General features: G+C 47.1%; 1 protein-coding gene across 2 annotated transcripts in view; it reads right to left on the bottom strand.

Annotated features, from left to right (window-relative positions):
• Nucleotides 1-3975: 3975 nt before the first annotated feature.
• LOC105274940 (homeobox protein prospero) overlaps nucleotides 3976-21401 on the bottom strand; it is a 42025-nt gene continuing 24599 nt past the window's right edge. For both annotated transcript variants that reach the window (XM_011331432.3, XM_011331433.3), the window contains exon 5: nucleotides 3976-21369. In XM_011331432.3, coding sequence (XP_011329734.1) covers nucleotides 21190-21369 — 180 coding nt within the window. In that variant the 3' untranslated portion in view covers nucleotides 3976-21189. The remainder of the gene's footprint in view (nucleotides 21370-21401) is intronic.

The raw sequence follows: 21401 nt of genomic DNA, 5'->3' as shown, positions 1-21401 counted from the left end.
ACGCGCATCGATCGATCGATCGTTTTGATTTTCACCAGCGAGCCACCGGGGAGAGGGAGAGAAGATCGAGGGATCCTCTTCCGTGCTCCCGTCCGACTCTCCGATCCCGTTCCGCGGGCCGATCTCCCGAATCCGCAAGTCTCATCGTGATTTTCACCGTGTTGCAAGCGGGCGGGCCCCAGTCTCGTTGACCATGGCGTGTGTGTGTTTAAACTGGTAGCCGTGTCGCGGCGGTACCAGGCGGTATACTGTATACAAATATCATTAAGTTTTATCATTACAATATAGGGTCTTTTTCTTGTTTAAGTTTAGGTGGCATGTATATACGCATTGTCATGGGAAATGAGAACCAGTCTTATGGCGCTTGTCTGTGTTAAGCGCAGGCATATTCTGTAACGTAAAAATATATACATCATCTGTGTGGTATGTATAGTGCTGCTCTGTAACTCAAGATTTTACATCCAGTTAATTGCATCTCGTTTAAGTCCTGTACAAAAATGTTCAGCTACGCTTTGAGGCAGATTCAGCCCCGGTCGGTGAGCCCGAGTCGCGCGCGTCTCCTCGTAACGATCATCGTATCGTTGACTCGTCCGGATACCGTGTGTATGTGTGTGTGTGTACCCTCGGATGCGAGGAGATTCGGCGAGACGATTTTTACGATTGCTTCGTAAGCTCGTTCTTTTGGGAACGATCGTCTCCTCCGTGTGTGTTGTACGTCGCGCGCGCGGAGAACGCGCGACCCAGTCTCACGGGGCAAGAACGAAGCGGACCCGCGGGTAGGTCGGTGGTTATCATTATTATGTTTTTTTTTGTTCACAAACTGCACGGCAACTAGTGTTCTGTTTATCAATTGTTTTTTTATTTCTGCTGTTACGTCTGTCTATTACTGCTGGTATCTGTACTGTGTGTACGTATGCGTATGCGTGTGCCAATGTATATACGTGTGTCTCGTGTAAAATGTCCCTGTCCCATCGTGTCGATCGAATGGTCGTGTGGGGGATGGCGTAATCCGTGTGGTGTCCTATTAGTGTGTGACCAAACGTCTCCCATTCTTATCATCGTCGTATTATCATTAAATATCATTAGTATACTATATATAATATTATATCGAAAATAACGGATAATACAACACGTAGGGAATCGAGGGGTTGCGATTGGATAAGGGGTTTAGGGGGAGCGGGGCGAGGGCGGAGGAGGACTGGGAGGATAGTTGGTGTTTTCGGTGGATTGGCTCGAGGAGGATGGAGAAGAGAGGACACGTCGAGGGACAATTGGTTACGGGGTTGGGGGTCGAGAGGGGCGCTAGCTGCTAACACCAGCTGGTGGTTGTTATTTCGGGGCGTTTGCGCGTCCGCGTTCGCGATCGGTGCTCGAGGACGTGGTCGTCGCGGGGGGGAGGGGGGACACGCCGATCGACGGCTCGGCGTCGGGGCACCACGTGCTTGCGCGCGAGGACGGCGAAGTGGGCCCCACGACGGTGGCGGGGTCCCGAGGCCGATCGTCGAGCGGGCGCGTCGAGCTCGTCCGGCGCGGCTCGCCGATCGCGGGCGCTTGGACGGCCTTCAATGAGCGGCGGAGCTAAAGTTACATGGTCTCCCCACACGTGTGCGTACAATCATAAACGAAGTCGTTTTCATTATAAGTCTGTCTACCAAAAACACTAATGGTAAATACGGTTATCCGGCGGGTTTCCCTTTTATATTGACTGGATTATACCACGGAGGATTCGATTACGGAAATTCGGTCGGATGGAGGGGGCGGAGGGGGATTAGGGATCTCGTAGTGACGGCTCGCGATCGGATCCATAGATGGGCTGGATCTCGCGGCAAGTTGGCAATTGGGTAGGGACAATTGTCGTGGACAAAGAGAACGGGAGAGGGCAGGGAATCGGATGATCCACTAAAGAGGGGTCGGGGTGGTTCGGGATCGATGGGGGCGGCGAGGAGGGACGGGAGAGGATGGGTGGGTTGGGGAATGAGCGGGACTTAAAACCGGGTATCGGGTTACTTTTAATCGCTTGCTTATTAGAACTGGACTGGCTGATACAACTGGTAGAATACAAGTTTTTTTTCTTTCCTTTTACATACGGCTATTACTTCGATATACGGTAGGTAGTTAGTTATGTAGTTGTCGACACACAATTCAATGGTTACTGGGCGTTTACTGTTTATACTGCTTTACTGTTTGTTTAATTGTTAATAATTAAGTAAGTTTAATTGTAGTTAGTTAGTTAGCTCTTACGTAGCTCTCGTCATTCATAGTTAATGTGGTTAAATTCTACGCTTGTATTTGGGAAGTTTTAAGGGATCTCGGGGAACGGTGAGTGTGGGCAGCGCCAGCAGCGTCGATCTTGGCGGCGCGGCGATCGCGAGAGTCGGACACGATCGCCTCGCCTGATCCCGAACGACGCGCCGTCCACTCCGGTGCATCCTGCCCCGGATCGGAGCGTTGCAGCGCGCCGATTCTCTCGGCGATCGTCGATCGCCGCAAGATCGACCACGCCGACATGCGGATTACTTTGATGGGGAGTGGGAGAGACCATAGTACACATATATATTATGTAATTATACTTATCGCATAGTAATTGCATTTAATCAATACACGTGTGTGTTATCGGTGCATAGCAGCGTTCCGAACTCCTTGCACAAACTAAAAGATTTTCGTAGGGTGTGGATAGGTAGCGCGTGTGTGCATGAGTGTGTACGTATACCTGTATGTGCATGGTATGTGTATGTGCGTGTACTTTCGTGTGTAAACGTCTTCGTCACTTCGTGGACGCGTCGTTCTTCTGCTTCTCCGTTTCTCTGCGATAATACCGTCTCGTTGCGAGCGTTGTCAAGAGGACGGACACTTCCGAGGATGCGTGTGGGGCGTGTTTCCGGGCGAGGCGCGCGCGAAGCTTTCATACGTCGCGATACATGCGTTACAGTGTGCGGCACAGCTTGTGCTCCTAGTCTCGGAGGTATCTTATTAAGCGTACGCGTGTCACGCAAAGGACGATAATGCCCATGGGATAGCCGTGGCCTCGTTTAGCGCCCAGCGCCTAATTGCCAGCGCGCCAACGCGAGGTCGAGGCATCGTGGTATCGCGCGCGGATCCGCCCGGAAACGCGCGTGGCTGCGCGCTCACCCGTGTGCTTCGGGTGTGTACTTTTGCAGCTGGAGATTAACAACAGAACGTCACTACGTCGATTTGATATATGTTTTACGCATGGTCCCGATACGAGTTACAGTAATCGACGAACTTGTGGCCAAGTTCGCGCGCCAAAGTGTACCGAAGATATTAGAGGGTATCTAGTCTCCCCCGATGACCGCGCTAGGCGCTTCGTCATCGTCATCGTCTCGTCAATTCGTCGTGCCCACACAACGATGTTGTTGATCTTGAGGAGGGTGGCTGGATTGACAGTGGCGGTCCTCTCGACGACGATCGTCCCTCGTACGCGCGCGTACGTGTACGATCTCATGGATCTGTATCTGTATCTGTATGCGTGTGTGCGTAGCCGGCTTAGAGGATGAAATAAACGGGCAGCGGGCGAGCACCAGTCAGGCTTTGGGTGGGCGTTCGGTCTATGTCGGGCCCCTTTGTATAATTTTAGTATTTTTTTCGTATAAAATCAACACTGAAGGCACATTCTATCGGACGAGTCGGCCCAGTGTGTGCTGTGAGTGAGATTGGGCGCGGGACCCGAATCCACGTGTCCCACGTGGCCGCGGCATGCCTGGCGTACTTTTGCTGCGGGCCCACGGGAGCCTTATGCACCCCCGTTGGTAGCGCGGGGCGATCACGGGGTAAGGGCGAGGGGGAGAGGCGGGAGGGGCGGGCTGGGGAGAAGAAGGGTAATCTCAAAGCAGGAGATATCTTGGTGGCAGCCGCGGCCGGGCCCCGCGCGAGAAACTGTTGTTTCATATGACAGTTATTTTGATCCGGTTGCCTTCGTCTATTGCGTCGGGTTTTGGGGGTCTGTTCATTTTTTTCGCTTAAGTCGAAATGGCTATTTCAAAATTGAGAGCCGGCCCGACGCTCGCCTGACTTTGCCCAGGCCAAACACAACGGTCTTCGGGGTATTTCGTGCCCGCAGTCGTGCGCGTGCCGTGATGGCGTCGATTCCCGATCCCGACGAAGATCACTGCAAGTTTGAAAATGAAAACCGGTTCTGCCGAAATATTGGTTAATGGAGCGGACGTGATCCGGTCACAGTGCGTGTTGCTGTTTGCAAGGATGAGCGGTATAAATCATTATCAATCTACGTGACTTGATATAGCGTCTGTAACATAAGGCATTTTGTATGGCGCGGAACGTTGAACGTATCCCTTATCAAGTATACGTGAAAGGTAACTGCGAAACGCGTGTGGTGCAAGTGCTGCTTCCGCAACCGTCGGAGTATCGACGACGATCGCGGCGGTTATCGGTACGTTTTCCGTTGCATCCTTGCAAAAAGATCAGATTAAACTTAAAACCGGTGATCGCGCGATCCCTTGGAGCGGATCATCATCGATCGTGTCCGTTGCGCTGTGTAAGTCGGCGGCATTAATCGTCGCGAACGTGGTCTTCGACGGATACTCGAGATAGTCGAGCCGTTCACGCGTGAACTCCGGGCACTGGGATGAAAAACGGGGAGAGCCTGCGTGTATCGTGATGCGTGTGCACACATGTATGTGTGTGTATGTACGGTGTGTATACGTATGATTATTCCTTTATTCTCAGCACGTTTAAGAATTTTCGTCGGAGAAGGAAACATTGCTCACTGGCGTGGAAGAGCGTAGAACCGGAAGCCGACGCTTCGATCGATCTCGAACGATTAACATTGAACTTGCCTCGCGTCCCTTGAAATGGCGACGGGATTCTCGTCAGAAGGAACGCCAATCGTTCTCGACTCGACCGACGCGTAAACGTGTCACAGTTCCGCGATTTATGCTTGACTCCTACAGGTCGTCCCTAAGTAAATCGGTAATACTGCTTTCCCCTACTGTCCGTGGCACCCTCTGATAACGGCGTAATCTATGCAACAGTCGGGTGGATATCTGCGAATACGCGGATTTCTCCAAACGGTAATGCCACGTGAGCGCGCCTCCCCTTCGCTTCCGAGTCGCGCTGACTTTCGTGAACCAAACGGGAACGGGCAAGTAATTCTTCGTCACAGCGGGTCGGCCTCGCGGCTTGTCAACGTGTTAACATGATCGAGTAACGAAGCAGGTAAAACAACAGAAACCGTATTATTTATATTATACAACGGAGGCGTCACGAGACGAAGATGCGGATTTTGTTGCTCGTTGCGGAAGGGGTGGCGCGCACTCGCCGCTCAAACGTGTTCAAAAAGACTCACTAGTAATAAAACGTCGTCAATACGAAAAAACACAGTCTAATCCGACAATTAGAAGCGGCACCTAAGCTATTGCGGAATGTACAAAAAATCGATCGGGCGACAGGGAGGATCCGGTGCATCGCGCGGCGTTTCGCGAGACGACGCGGCTTCCAGCGGAAGGGCGCGTCGTTCACCAGCTCGAGCGTGGACCACCGATCCCCCGGCCGCCCTGCGTCTACGTACTCACTAGAAAACTTAAACTCAACAATCAATATAGGCGAACCTATGGTTGGAGACGTCGATCGAGAAGAATGTTAACGTCGTTAGCTGTCTCTCGCAGCAGCGACTGCGATTATTTTTTCGTCTTCATCGTGTCCTGACGCACACGCATTCATCGTTCTCGTCGATGGACGTCACGCGTGCTTAAAAACAGAAGCAGAGGGCTCGGTAGTGCGTTTCTCTCACCGAATTGGTCGCCTGCTAAAGCTCTCTTCTGCGTCTCGGGCCTTTGCTGTCTTCCAAACGACAACTTTGCGCGCGGAGGGCTTTCATTGATTCGCACTCGGTCGAGATATCGACGAGTTACGAGTTAATTCGTGTGGCGTTGCGTTCACACGATTATCGTATGCTACTGCAACCTCGTAAACTTGCAGCTCAGATGCTTGTTTGAAGAATGCGTTTCCTATTGCAATTTTCTCGTGGATATGTTCGAACGTGTGGTTCTTCGTGGCGTTGCTGAAAATTTGTCGTTGTCAGTTAGCATACGTCACGTGCGAACAAATTGTCTTCCAATTACCTTTCGTTTTTCTACTGTCGAAGCGTTATTTTCAATATCCATGACTTCAGCAAGAGGGGCGGAGGGGCTGTAAGTAGCCTCCCTGTCACTGTCATATTTTCACATGATACTTGCATGGATTTATTGAATTTAGAACATAAAACCAGTGTGCCGGCGAATAATATCGAATGTGCTGCTGTGCATTATGTATCGTGGCTCGGAGAATGATGGAAAACTGAAAACCAGTTTTAACGGTATCACAGTGTGTTGTTCCTTACTTATCGAAATGGAACAAAAATGGCGCTTCGAAATTTCGAGGTAATTTATAAAAGTTACACTTTGTCGTGTATTTTTCTTTCGTCCGCGATAAACGAATCGCGATGCACCTCCGCGCGGGCTCAGTTCTCTCGTTTCGAACGGAGGGTTGTTAGCCACTCTGTGTCTCTTTTTACACTTTTTACCAATATCTAACTTTATCGAATTTAACGCTTTTATATGTTTCTGTTTTTTTCTCCTTTCTTTTTTTAGCACCCAATTTTATCCTGATTCAAAAGTACGAGGGTAATATCTTATTGTTTCCGTTGATGTTACGAGTATTGTGATGTCTTGGGTGGATCGTGGTCAATTAGAAGTAGACAGGAGTGAGGAGGGGGAGGGTACAATATGGAGGTACATGGTGGACTCTCGTATTTGGGGACTTCTCTCTCGATGGATAGCATAGAGTTCCAAACGCTCCGTGATCTACAGACATTCAATATTAAACAGATCAATCAACTATGTCGTCGTTATAATACCACTAGGATAGTTCATAATCGTAAGTTATATCAATAATATAATCATATCATTAGTATCATTAATGCTGTGTGTGTACGTGTGTGTTCCTTTCCTCATGTGTGTGTGTGTCTCATTATACTTAAGTCTCCAAGTTACAAGCTAGCGCGTATAAATGATGGGTAAGAAACCGTGAGACCACGCGGACAACGGTGGTGGATCCTGCCGGTACGACTTCACGGAGTGTGCCGATCGGTTTCCCGCTGCGAATCCGCCCGTTCGTACAGAAACGTGTACAGGTAGCAGCCGGATACAGCCGTCGCCGCCGCAAAAGCGGTGTCCCACGCACGGTCGATACACCCCTCACGCTCGACGAGGCAGAATCGTTCCGTCTCGGTGGATGGTTTTTTAACCATCATGTGTACCGGGTTGTCTCGTACCGTTTATACTATATATCATTAATCGTATTATCGTTATGTACCATTACTCATTAATTATTTAATTAATCGTTAGGTATAATTCAATTAATCGATACTCTTAACCCCTTTATCGTTTAATTATTATTGTTAGTTTATAGTTTATTAGGTTTCGATAACGCGTACGGATTTGGAAGCAAACCTTGTTCACGTGGGGAAGGATCACGGGAGGGGCGTTGGGAGGATGAGCTGGCTCCTGCGGGTTGTCACGGGGGGGCAGGTTGATGTCTCGGAAGGGACGCACCTGTTGTCCCGCGCGAAAATCTGCGAAAAATCAGAAAGTCGAATAGCGGATCTCCAGTGATTTCCATCTCATCATCATCGTTTATCGTTTTACTTTTTTTAACTTTGTTTCATTTTAATTATGCGTTACTCATTCTCTCGCTTTCCCTTTTTCACGCTTCTCTCTTTCTCTCTCTTTCTCTCTTTCTCGCGCTCCCGTACTTTCTCTCCTTAACGTACCCGGTCTCTTTCACTTTTTCCTACGTTATGCGAATTGCTTGCTTGGAACGCGTCACGTCTTCAACGAATTGCAAGTGGCAAGGTCCGATTCAAAGTCTCACAATGTCGATGTCTCGGGCAACGTTTCTTCAACGTTTTCTTGCCTGCTTTTTCGGCTGCTCACACGTCGTCGTGTGGAGTTTTGGAATTTTCTGCTCTACGTTCGTATTATTTTCCTTATTCTTTTATTCTCGTTTTTCATCTTTTACGTATGTACGTAGTACGCGTTCGGTCGCATACTCAACGGGACCAGCGACCATTTCTCTCGTCCCGGCGTGGTACTTTTATCTCGTTCTTCGTGCATGCGCTCGCGATGTCTCGTCCCATCTGCCCTTTCTTCCGGTCCTTCCAGTGTCTGTTCCCGGAAGTACGATGCGCGTCATTCTGGGTCGTAATACCGGCGCATTACTTGATCGCCGTAGGATGCGTGTCCAGAGTTATTTTATATAAAAACTCAAATCATGGTATCCCGTATGTGATACATCGTTCTGCAACGAGGATTTGCTCTTGGCTCTTGCTTCAAAGAAGGTGCATGTACGCTGCAAAAAATAGTCCCCCTTTTCGGCGACGTGTCATATCTGCGTTACGCCGTGCTGAAATTTCTGTTTCTTGCCGGGAAACTGAACGTTTGAACGAAGGGATGCTGGTAGATATCCTGTGTGGTTGCGCAACGGAAAACCGGTGTCGATCGGTTCGACGGTTCTGTCTGGCGGGACGTGTGTGGCGAAATACGAAATGAACGTACAAAACTGCGAGTATCGTCGTAAGTATCATCGGCAAAGCAATCGATAATGCAATATAAGCCGTGTCCGTTGATCGGTGACGCCGCGCATCATGCGCGTCTATGGTCGTCCGCGAATTGTCGTGGTACCATCGCTCCTTGGGACAATCTCCGTGCTGATGTGGCAAACGAGCAGTAACGGCTTCCGTAATCATCCCTCGTCCCCGGTTACAATCCAGCGTTGTAATCCGCGAGCGTTGTTCCTTCGCGAACGGAGCCGTAAACCTGCGAGGCATTAGGGATGGCCGAGGCACATCGTATTTCCCGGGAACGCCTTCCGACGTATTCGCTGCGATGCTGCGTATGCGTGCTTCAATCGTTATGTTACCAGTGCTGACTAATGCTGATTGATTGATCGATTGCTCGGATTGTAGTGTCTCGGATCTAGAAACGGTTCGTCCCTCTCTGCGGCTAGAAACCATCGGGACTTGGTGTCGTCTTGCTCGCCGATGATTCGACAACCCTTGGAAGACTGTTATCAGCCGCCGTCGGTTGTCATCATCGCTCGGTTCGCTGAACTCGCTCGCGAAATCTGCGTGGCTCTGGCTGAATAATTAAAGTGGCCGTGGCATGGAGAAAAAGCAGAAACGCGAATAATAAACGACAGAGGTTGTCGGCTTTTTTCCTGCGCGAAGGCTTGAAAATTATTAAACGTCAGTTTGCGGTATCGCGCGTCACCACCGTGTCCTCTCGTTGCTGCCGAGCGACAGAAATACCGCTTCCGCATTACTCTTTAATGTGCTTTGATTTTCGTTTGGAATCTGCTTTTTTAAGAACACGTGCATCTCCATGCAAAATATTATTGCAACACTGTGATATTACTGGTTTCTGCGTGCATATGTATGTATGTCTCATCGAATGCGTCGCTTGCGCTGGACTTTCTCCGGTGGCGTACAATGTATCGTATTAATTAGATCGATCGCACGATCGCGTACCGCCTTATTCTCTTCAGTCATGGTCGGTTCTCTCCCACGGTCGTCACAGTCGAGTCTCACGAAGATACGCTCGTGAAAAGAGATATGGATGACAAGGAATACCGCGGATCTCTGCGCGACGAGATAATGATACGCGACCGATCCCTCCTCAACGCGTATGCTGCGTGGTCAATCGTTCACGCTTTTCGAATCTCTCGGATTTTCAGCGAGTTTTTCTGCCATCGCCCCCCCGGTCATCGTCGGCGGGGAACGGCGAGTCGACAGTCGTCCATCTTCCGCATCAAACATGTGTGCTGTGTGTCTCCGCTTCTTCCTCTCTTCCATTCCACGTCATCGTCTTTGCTTTACTTTTTTAGCAACGAGCGTCCTTACACTAATCCCGGGTGACCCGTCCACTCGCGTCGTCGCTTTTGTTACATGCAGGAAATGTTTTTCTTCTATATGCGCGAGAAGGGCTCGCCTTCTCGCCGGATAGGCGGATGTGTCTCGCTTCGTTTTCAGCATTGGCTTCTCTTCTTCCTCTTTATTTTACTTTTTTTGGAGGGGAACACCTTGCGGGGAGCGTTGGGGTACATCGGGACGTGCAAATGCGGACGGGCGACTTTCCGGGTTTTCGGGAGGTAGGGAGCTTTGAAGGACGAGTTGCGCGTCCACGACGCGCGCGTCTGTTCTCTCATCCCGTCGACGTCGACGTCGACGTGAACGCGAACCGTGAAAAATTTCGAATCCGACCTGACGCGGCGGGAACAGAGATCTATTAATTTCTTTATCATTTTTTTCTTTTTTTTTCGATGGTTCGGTTGTTTGCTGAGTTAGCTGCGAGGTTTCGAAACTTCCCACCGCCGGCGGAATATAATATATGTGTATATATATTATATATATATTAATATATTTATATCATTTTTTTATATAATCTAAAGAGCGAGAGGATCGTGGAAGTAGGTCGAGTGGGAAGGTCGCCCATCCTGTGCTTTCCACGTGCCCTGGAAAAGTATATACTAAGGCCGATTTTGGTTAAGAATACGCTTCACTTTTTTCATCTCTTTTGATCAACTTTTAATTTTAACGTTAAGGCGCAACGTGATAAACTTGTACTTTTTTCCTTGATGTGTCTTTTAGATTCTGGCCGAAACTGCGTGTACTTGTGTGCAGGTGTACGTGTGAACGTCTGTGCGCGTGTATGCGAAAGAGAATGTACGTGTGTACGTGTGTGCGTGTGTGGATGCACGCGTGTGTGTGGGTGTGCTGCATCGCGATCGATGTTCATCGCCTTGCCGAGCACGATCTGTTGTGTGATCTCGGGCGTGCGCGGGAATACGCGTGGCATCGCGACGTCGCGACGCCGCGCGTCTCTCCGCGCGGCCGCCCGCATTTTAGGAGCTGCTTTTTTTTTGGTGTCTGCCAAAAAACGGAATTTTTTTCACTCTTCGCCGCGAAGGGGTGCGAGGCACGCCCGTGCCGCCGGTGTCGCCCGCTCGGATCTCCCGAGGCCGGCATCCGGCGCACACGCGCGCACGCACGCACCCCCTGCACTACTCTCTGTGTGTCGTCTTGTGCGCAACTGAAAGATTAGCAATCAACGAACAAAATTGTTCCTCGTGCCAAACGTGAACCCAGAAAAACGCCGGTAAAAGGTACGAAAGGAATTCTCGCGTCGAAAGTGGTATAGTCATGAAACATCGTAATGCATGTATGAAAGTAGTCAGGTTTTCCTTCGCCCGAAGCTCTGTCTTTCCTGCGCGCTTCTGTCCGAGGCGGAAACGCGTCGCCGCGATCAGGAATCCGGCGAACGCGCTGCGGTCACTACTGTACTGTCACTATTGCAACTGAACCCGGTTGAAAGAGGGTCACGTGAACGAAGCGGCCGCTGCGAGAGTTCGTCGAGACAAAAATATGATTGCCCTCTGCAATAATTTGTGCGTTCAACAGTCTGCTCGTACTTCCTCGAGTATATGCCCTTTTTGAAATATTCAACCAACACCACGTAGGGTTCCAAAGTCCCCACGGGGGTGTCGTTACCTAACTAGAGTACTAAGCAGCAACGTCGGCTTCTTCTATCACGTGACCTCTGCGTGAAAATGAATCCTGTTGTGAAAACTTGATTGATGGGAGATGAATCCAGCGCGTGGAGCATCTCCGGTGGATGCCGCGTACAGCGGGGGTGTACGCTCGTATGTGCGATGCGGGCGCGGGGTGAGGGTAAAGACAGAACTTCCGGCCTAAAATGTACTGGCATGTGTGAATGGTGCCCCGTCTTGGACCGAAAAAACGGACTTTTGCGGGGCGCAGAAAAACAATTCCCACAATATCTTACAAGACGTTCCGGCCGACCGAGCAAGTCGCCAACTTCGTCATTCCACTTTGTGCCCCGTTACGTCGGCTCAAGTCGCTCGTAGGAGACGTTCGGATATCGTCTTTCGAACCTTTCGCCCTTTCGTGCTGCTACTTTAACGTAGAGGAAGAGTCTCTTTTATTTCTCTTTTATTTTTTTCTTTCGTTGCTGCTATCTACAGAATTAATTGACGCGAACGTTCGACGTTTGATCGTCCCGATCTAGACGAAGTGACGAAGATGGCCGACAAGGCTGACAGTCGTGCGCCCTTTCACCTCATTCTGGAGGGTCTGCATTATACATCTCCGAGGAGTTCATTAGACTCAACGCGGCGATCTAGCTCACATCCTCACACATCAACGTAGGTTTAACTGTTGTTTGCTGCATGCTGCTAAGTCCTCGTCTTTGCTTCTTCGTTATTAAATAAGTTATCCTTTTTTTTTGTCTTAATACACCTACGATTCCCTACACGATAATACGTATAATCTAACACGACTGTTGGTTGAGACGTATGCGCAAGTAATATACTCCAGGAATACAGGCATTACAAGTTCTCATTCTCATTTCGTGTGTGCTTCTCTTGGTACACGCGTGCATACGATTCGATTCATTCTCTCCTCTTTTGCCACTCTCCCTTTCTCTCTCTCTCTTTCTCTCGATGCCAATCATTCTCATGATTCACGCGCGACGCAGGGTCGCAATAAGAATCGCAGACGATAAGAAGAAATTTATTTCCTTTCGTTAAACGACGTTAAACATTGGTCGTTCGCCTTTTTCGTTTCTCTTTACAAAACAGCTTTAGTGCGTCGGCGGAAAATCGGTAGTTTAATGATAATCAGCGTGGGGATACATTTGCGAGCACGTTGCGAGCGATCGGATGATGATAAAACGTGGAGCTGCGTTTGGAAAGTAACATTCGCCGTCGAAGCGAAGGCAGACCAGAATAACCGAATCTTTTGTCAAGCAGGATTGGTCAAGATTCATTGTCCTACGTTCATTGTTTCTCATACTCTTGGTGGCCGAAGGGTTGGATGGATAATGACATTTGTGATATCTGCCATTCTCGATGATTGTGCGCGTTGCCTGCCTCTCGATTCTCTCTTTCTCTCTCTCTCTCTCTCTCTCTCTCTCACTCTCGCTCTCTCTCTCTCTCTCTCTCTCTCTCTCTCTCTCTCTTTCTTTCTTTCTCTTGTATTTTTTACGGAGTCGAACGTCGGACCGTGCTGCACACACATCCGGGCTGCTCTCTTTCTCTCTTCCTGCCTCGATTTCTCCGTTCTCTCGTCATACGAAAATCACACGTGACTTCCAGTTCTCACGCCTAAATATCTCCTCCGTTTTTCTTCCGTTTTCTCTCACATTCGCGCTTGCTTTGTCCGCATTCACACTCGCGAAAGATTTGCCAAAAGTATCGTGCACGAAAGGATGGGGAGGGGAGAAAATTCCGTAATAACTTACATTTACAAACTGGCCTAATAATTTCTCCTCTTAAAACTCGCTTTTCCTAATTTTATCATTTACTAGTCTCGACTTTACAATACATATATGCGGACCTCCCGGTAGGCAAGGAGGTCGGCTCTCTCTGTATAATTTCTTCACTTTTTTTAGCAATTTTTTTAGCGCATTCACTCCTCGTCTCTCGACTCGTTTCATACCTTTCCCTTTCGCTCATCGTCGTCTGTCACTCCTTCCCGCATTCGCTCACCCATGCATACCCTTTCGCTCGTCACCTTTCTCTCTCTCTCAGCTAGGATCGGTTTGCGCCGAACGTCTTTTGCCCGTGGCTCCGAACTCAGTCCGAAATCGCAATTCGCATAGATTTCTTCTCAGTCGTGACTTTTTTTCCTCGTGCGTGTTACTCGTTCGCGTTTTCTTATTATCAATCTCAATCCGCTTTTATCTCCCTTGCGTGGTTCAACTCGTTCCGAACAAAAAAGATCACCTGTTGAGATCGCGAGATTTCGTGGCTTCAACGACGGTCGCATCAAGGACACTTGGCTCCCTACACGCTTCTACACCATCCACAATTTCGTCGGTTTCCATCTCTTTCTCTCTTCCTCTCCTATGAACCGCCATCCCTTCCATCCCTCATCGCCCACCCATCCCCAAACTCCCGACTGTTACGGATTCTCCGAGAGGTGCTCACTTCGACGCTCTTGTATCTTGAGCGTTGAAAATATTACGACTTAAACTTCCGACGATTCACTCGATCGATTCGATCCAAAACGAGAAATGTGTACGCGTCTGCTCTGTCAAGTATTATAAAATTGCTGCTGAGTCGGGAGCTGGAGTATGCACAGCCTCCCGACGTTGGCTCTGTAAATTAAAACCTGATTGTTCAAAAAGTGTCAGCTTTTCACAGTCTACGAGTAATTAATTCATAAAATCGTCAACGTATAACCGTTGCCTTAACGCTTAACGGAAGCAGTAAACTATACCGTTGTAAAACGAGCTCCTTACAAATTAACAAGTCAAGTGTCATCGATTGATTATTCAATAAATCAAAAATTCCATTAAAAAACAAAAAACTGTTATCGAAAAAGTTTCTTTTCTTTACTGACATATAAGAGAAAGAGCGTGGACCGTGAAAAGCCGAGAATAGTTGCGAGACAGGAGTATCGACTGTCTTCGCTGCGGCTGCTTGTAGATAAATAAAATCGTGATCAGTTGCGGTTTCTCGTTTTGGATCGCGGGGATCGCGAGATTGTCGACTACAAGTGAATTCGGACGACCTGTCACGGCTCGTCCGAGGAGCATAACTGAACGTACGTTCTACGTTAGAATCGAGATGCCAGAGCGGTCGACGGCACCTCGAGCACCCTGTAACTTAGAAGTACGAGTCAACGGTCCACATAACGCGGTGATATGTTGATACGCCGTGGGACTCTGGACTTGGACCCGCGGACCGATTTTAGAAACATTAGAGAGAGGTAGGACTCGGAGAAGACCCCTCGGATTTTCCCCTCAGTCGGATCACTTCCCGTTCTCCTGCCCGACTTTTCCAAAAGTCGCCCTCACCTTAATCCCCTACCAAACGTATTGTAGACTTAACATGCTACGTGTACTACGAGATTATCACACAAAATTTGCTCACTCGGTGTCAACAATCAGTTTTTTCATTTTTTTCTTTTCTCTTCTTTTGGCTTACGCACGCGATCTCACATAGAAACATATATATTTTTACGTTCTACTCCATGCTCTCCCTCTCTCTCGTCGTGTTACAGATTACATTCTCTCTTTCTCTCGCTCTCTCTGTCTCTCTTTCACTCTGTCTCTCTTTCTCTCTCGCATTCTCGCATTCGGTCGTTCTTCCGGGTTCGCTCCTCCACTTCGTTCCTATCGCGCGCGCGCGAAAATTCGAAAGACGCGATTTCCGCCTCGCTGAAACGTCACGGGGGAGGGAGATAACGTATCTTTTTTTCTTGTTCCCCCGCCCCCTCTTCTTCATTTTCTCTTATCATCCCCCTTTCTCTGTATACTACCGCGCCACTATCGTAATCGCGCATTCGTCATAATAAATATACCCTAATTATGCTCCTAATAGTTTGAGGAATTATTATTCTCATCAATGAACTCGCTTTGAATTCTCCACTCTGTCTTGTTCGCTTTCTCTCCGGCATCCCTTTCGCTCACTCCCATTTTCACTGATTTCTCTTGTTATCACGGCTTAATCTCAATCTCGATAGTAATGATCGCGTAATAATAATAATGTAATCATATAATAATATAATTAGTTTATTAGTGTGTGTGTGTCTTTTTTTTTTTTAAGTAGGTATCCTCTTCCTCTCTGCAGCGTGATACGACCTTCCGCTCGTTTTTTTATCTTTAGGTAATCGTTTATATAATAATTAATAGCTTGCAAGTGTTAACGTTAAATACTATTACTTACTTCTGCTTACGTGTTCCTTAAAACTTACGCGTTTAGGTATGTACGTATGCTTATTATTTCTTCCATTCTCACTTTCATCTTTCTCTCGTTTTTTTCTTTCGCTCTCTCTCGCTCGCGCGCTCTCTTTCTTCCTCTCTCTCGTATTCGTTCTCGTTAATTTTCGTTCCGTCCCGTGTACTCGTTTCTCCGTGCGTCGGCCCCGCTGCGTAAACGTAATTAAAATCGGCGAGTCGATCTATACCCCCCACATTTTACTTGCTCGTGAGGTGAACCACCCTAAAATCTCTCGTACCTCTACCCTTCGGGAATGTGCGTTCTCTTCGTTGTCGCACCCTCGTCCCGAAACTACGGTCGATCTCGCCTCTCTTACGTTTCCTCGTTTCGGTTCTCATTGCACGCGCATCCGTTTAAATCGTTGAGTATTCGCCCCCTTTTTTCTTCTGTTTATCACGTTCATGCTGTTCATCGCCAGTCCCGCGATCTGTACATCCGTCGCATCGGTAGATCGGGATCAATGGCATCGATCGGGAGGTAAGGAGCGCGATCGATTCTCCCTTCTCGGTGAGAGGAGAACCTCGGCGAACGCGAGTGGACCACCGGTTTGCCCATTCGCTCTCATTTCGTTCAGATATATTCTCTTTGCTCCTGGATTCCTCGAGCTTCTTCCTCGGCCACGGCTCGAGTATCTTGTGAGTCCGTTGTGCGATGTCCAACGGTTCGTCCTTCGCGCTAGGAGCTACGATATTCGGTCGACGGAGTAGTAAAAAAAGCGGACTCTCTCACTTTCTCTCTTTCTCTTTTTTTTCTCAATCTCTCTTGTGCTTGCTCTTGCGTTTCTTGCGGATTCGTAGATGACCTCGAAGGATCATGCGAGAACTACTCTTGTATGTCGTAATGATTTCTCTTTCCTTATGACCTTACGATCATACGAAATTCCTCTGACGTTTCAGCTGATCCGCTGACAAAGGTGACGGGAAATCCTAGATCGGTCCTAAGTCTTGATTCGATTGTTTGCTTATCGCTCTGCGAAATTTGTGGTCATATTTCCAGTGGCGAAGAACGCGGAATTAACAATAATTCATAATCAGTGTATATGATAACTGCATGTCTAAATAATTAAACGATTTTCTTGAGACGTCAAGTTCAGTTTGCCGAGAGTAAAATAGAAAGGAATCAATGTCGTCATAATGAGTTCAATCATATCGCAAATGCTTATGTTAAATTTATTTCTCCCTCCCTCTTTCTTTATTAAATTCAAATAATGTTTAAGAAGGTGGAATAATCGCGGAATCTTCGCATAAAAGAAAGAACTTGGATACGTTTCTTTATCAAATCATTTCATCTCACAATTCTTTTTCTGACGCGATCGAAGAAAAGAGAATGAGGACGATCGTTTAATGGTGTCTCATCGGTAGCGAAATGTTGAAGTAGCATGGTGACGGTGTTTAACATTGAGTTTTCCTATAGAAATTACAATGTCCTGTTGTAATTTGAGAAGATGTTGACGCGTATCGACGTGAAAGCGCAAAGCTTCTAGAACTGAGGTATATTGAACGCGAGGAGCACATTAAACATTTCTTTAGAACAGTCTGTTAAAATCACATTTAGATTTTTAGTATTGTCAATTAGGGGGTATACACTGGGTTACTGTATTTTGCTTAAATCAATGCTTTTCATAACGATTGTTTAATCAACGTATCATGATACGTTGGACAATATAAGGAGGATATAGTTTATAGCACGACTTTCATTAAAATAACGTCAATAACAGTTGAATATCGATTATAAAAACGAATCAAAGATATGATTTTTAGCGATCATTTTCAGATGAAATTTTCAAGGTGCAACAGATGATAACGAGAATTCGAATCACAAACGACAACGTAAATAATCACCCGATAAACAATTTTCCACCTGTCTTGACACGAACGTCAAACCTCCCAGAAATTGTAATCGACGAGTCAACGAGCTCCGCACGCGTCTTACGTGCAATCTTCTTTCGAAATGACCAAAAGTGTCGCCTCTTTGCTCTCGCTTATTCCTTTCTTGTTCCGCTACGAACATTTAGACCAAATTCTTAGGCCAGCGCCGAAGGAATTGCTACTAGTTTTAGGCCAAAGTCTAGTATTACGTAACAATTGAAATTTTTACAAAATTTCGTTCTCGCTTCTCCGAACAACGCGCTCTCTGCCTCGAGTGGAGCCGCTCGCATTCATCCTCGTTGAACTCACCGATCGCAAATTCACGGCAAATTCCATTTCTGTCATCTCTATCTTTTTTTAGAAAAAGAAAAGATAGATCCCACAGGCGGTCAAAGATATTTCGGATATGCTAAATAAAGATTCTGACGCAGGAGAGGATAAATGTTAGGTCGATGAACAAATGAAAATAAAAGTAAAACAACGCAAAGTTGGACGTAAAGTAAATTAATATTCGCATTTTTATTGACATAATTAATAAATAAAATAATAATCAATAAATCGACAATTAATCAATTAAAAAATAGTGACTCGTGACTAGGTAAAGACTCACCGCTTGCAAAAAGATATCTGTGTACATGTGGGTGTGAACGTGTGTGTGTGTATGGGAGTGTTGTGTTACGGCCTGATATATGCTATCGGTACAACTTTTACTAATTATACTGTGTAATAACTAAATATACGTAATAACTAAAGATAAAGGAGCATAATTCCAGGAATGCACAAGCTTGATAATAAAATTGGCAAAATGATTGAAGGAGATCACCATGTAAATATGGTATAGGGATGAAAATTCGTGGCATGAGGAAGCGGCATAGAAATTGCATGCGGAGAAAAAGGTATGATTAATGTTAAATTAACTAAATTCTCCAGAGATGACAATTTCAACGATGACAATAATAATAATTATAATCACTCCATACTAAAATTGCCATTTCGATAGAAATAATTGTGAGTCTAATAATAATAATCATGGATTAATAATAATAATAATATATTAATAATATAATAATAATACAATAATAATAATAGCAATATAATAATGATAATAATAATTAATATTATAATAATAGTGCATGTGGTAGCGAGAGTAATGGTGAAAAAAATAAGGGTTAAATCATGTGCACTCGCTACCACCGAAATTATTTCTAATATTTTTATATCGTCCCGTAATGTATCTACAGAAATGTCCGGCGAGAAAAAGTTACGGTAGAAGAAGAGTATAAGGAGTGGATAAGGATGGGAGGGGTGTCGGAGAGGGAGGGGACGCCGTCTCTGATTTTTCGCACGTTCGCGCATGTAAATGCGCGATGCACAGATCAGCACGTGTAAGTGTCTGCACTACATGAAGTATCGCGTGTCGGTGTTGTAAGTCTGTGTACGTGTGGTCAGGAAATATATATATGTATAAGTGGAGAAAAGGACGCGCGCGCGGTTGTGCGACCCTCCGGCACACACACGTCCTCTTTTTTTACGCTACCCTTATCACGCCGACATTCGTCACTCTCTCGCTCTCTCTCTTTCGCTCTCTCTCTCTCTCTTTCGCTTCGCAAAATTCTAATATATTTATATAATTACGCATTTCTCGGCGCACGATTATATAGCAATTTCTTCTCTCTGTTTTTTTAAAATTTTTAAAATTTTCTCCTCCCGTACGTCGCGCCGCGGTCGGAAATGCCAGAAGTGGCGCGCAATTCCTGACATTCGTCGCCCGTACTACTCCTAATCTCATCACCGCGACTAGCCTAATCCCACGTTTATACAGTCAACCATTAATAAAAACAGCTATGTATATATTGACCCGTGCACCGACTCTCTCGATGCGACTCGGCAAACGTATTCTCCTCATCGGCTCGACGAGCAAACGAAAAAGATTATACGGGAGAACGAAAAGAACGAAGATGGAGTTGCCTCCTCGGCAGCTAGGAACGGATTTCTTTCGCGCGGATATTGCCGTGAGCGACCGCCTGATTATTTATACCACGACATTTCTTTTTTTTCTCTTTTTCTCTTTTGTCATCGCAGTTTAGATCCCGTGAAGTCGATTCTTTGGTATCAATGTATATGCACGCGCGCGCACGCGCGCGCAATGTAACTTAATAGCCAAGCATTTTCACGTCGATTTCGAACCTCATCGATCAATTACACGCGATGAAACGAAATCGTGTACAATTCAAGGGGGGAATTTCATTTTTCTCTCGTCATCATCGGTCGAAAAGCATCGAGGCGAACCCCGCGCCTTTCTCCGGCGACGTAATTTCCTAATTAAATTCATCTTAAAACAGAAGGAAGCGTGCTGTTTTTGCAGCAAAAGTGTGTCTTGTTGAAAAAATTACAAATTGCCGTTTTTTTTTCTATTCCATGGTATCCCTTCATCGATAGAAACTTTTTCAGAGTTTCATCAGAGAGAATTACGTGGTCTTCTTGAAACCAAAGCCACTTGCAGAGCTCAAGGTAGAATTATCCGGAATGGTTTTACTTGCGAGGCTTATTCAAACGATCCAAACGTTGTCGTTCCTCTAGAAATGCAGAAACGGCACGGGACGAGGAACACTGCTTGCCCGTCCCGCGTCGTTTCCAACTGTCGACGACAGTTCCGCTTCCGAATCCCGCTGGAATCGGAAGAGGAACGGCCGCGCCGACGTACAAACTTTGACTTAGGTAATCTTTGGACATATACACATATACATTTATACTGTCTCGCAGAACGCCTTCCGAATGCCTCTGTCTTTCTCTCTGTAAGTGCGAGCCCAGCGCACAGTGGTCGTCGCCATCGTAGAATCCCTTATTCTTATCGCGTGATGTAAAATTAGGCAGTAACGAAGTAATTATCCTACGTCGCAAACAGATCGGACAGAATCGACTTAGCTAATAGCTACGTATCCTCGCCGTTCGTTGACCACGCATTCGTCGTGCTTCTTCGTGTCTCGTCACCTTCTCTCGTGCTCGTTCGGTTGAAACAAGAGGAACGTCGATGAGCGTACGACACCTCGCGGCTTCCGGAGTCGTTTCGTCAGCCGTTTGGTTCGTACAGTGTCACGTGTGTATGTACGTATATGCATGTATGTATGCATGTGTAGGTGTTTGTGTGTGGGAACACGTGTATACGTGTGTACATGTCTTCCATTTCTCCCGTTTGATTCGTGATTCAGTCACAGCCTGATCCTTCGTTGGCATCTTGACGTCACCCTCGGACGTCGATGGTGCCTCCGTTCCATGGCTCTGTGTCCGTGTCCTCCTCCTCTCCCTTCCTAGCCCTCCTCGTTCTCTCACGTTCGTTTTTGCGATATGTTATTTAAGGATACCTGAACACGCACTACGCGAAGGACGTGTACCTCCTGGCGGATGCGATCCTTCCTGTCGTTGGTCGTTTCCTGATTTATCGGGAGCCGACGAGCGCAGGCGAGCCCGCGCACCACGAAGAGCAAGAGCCACGCGACCTCCTGATTCATTCGAGCTGCTCCAGGAAGTTCGGGCTCTTAAAGTACTCCGGCACTGGGTCGTCCAACCTCGAGATCACCTTGTAGATGGACTTCTTCCAGCTCTGCTCGGTGTCCTTGCCGCCCTGGATCGCTTTGAAGAACTCTTTCAGCGTCTGCTCCACAACGTACCTGAAGTTGCTCGGTACCTGAAAGTTTCGCGTTACCGTTATCATTGTTG

The sequence above is a fragment of the Ooceraea biroi genome, chromosome 1 (assembly GCF_003672135.1).
Source record: "Ooceraea biroi isolate clonal line C1 chromosome 1, Obir_v5.4, whole genome shotgun sequence".
NCBI classification, from domain to species: Eukaryota; Metazoa; Arthropoda; class Insecta; order Hymenoptera; family Formicidae; genus Ooceraea; species Ooceraea biroi.
The sequence above is the reverse complement of the archived record's forward strand: the minus strand, read 5'-3'. Positions and strand labels throughout refer to the sequence as shown.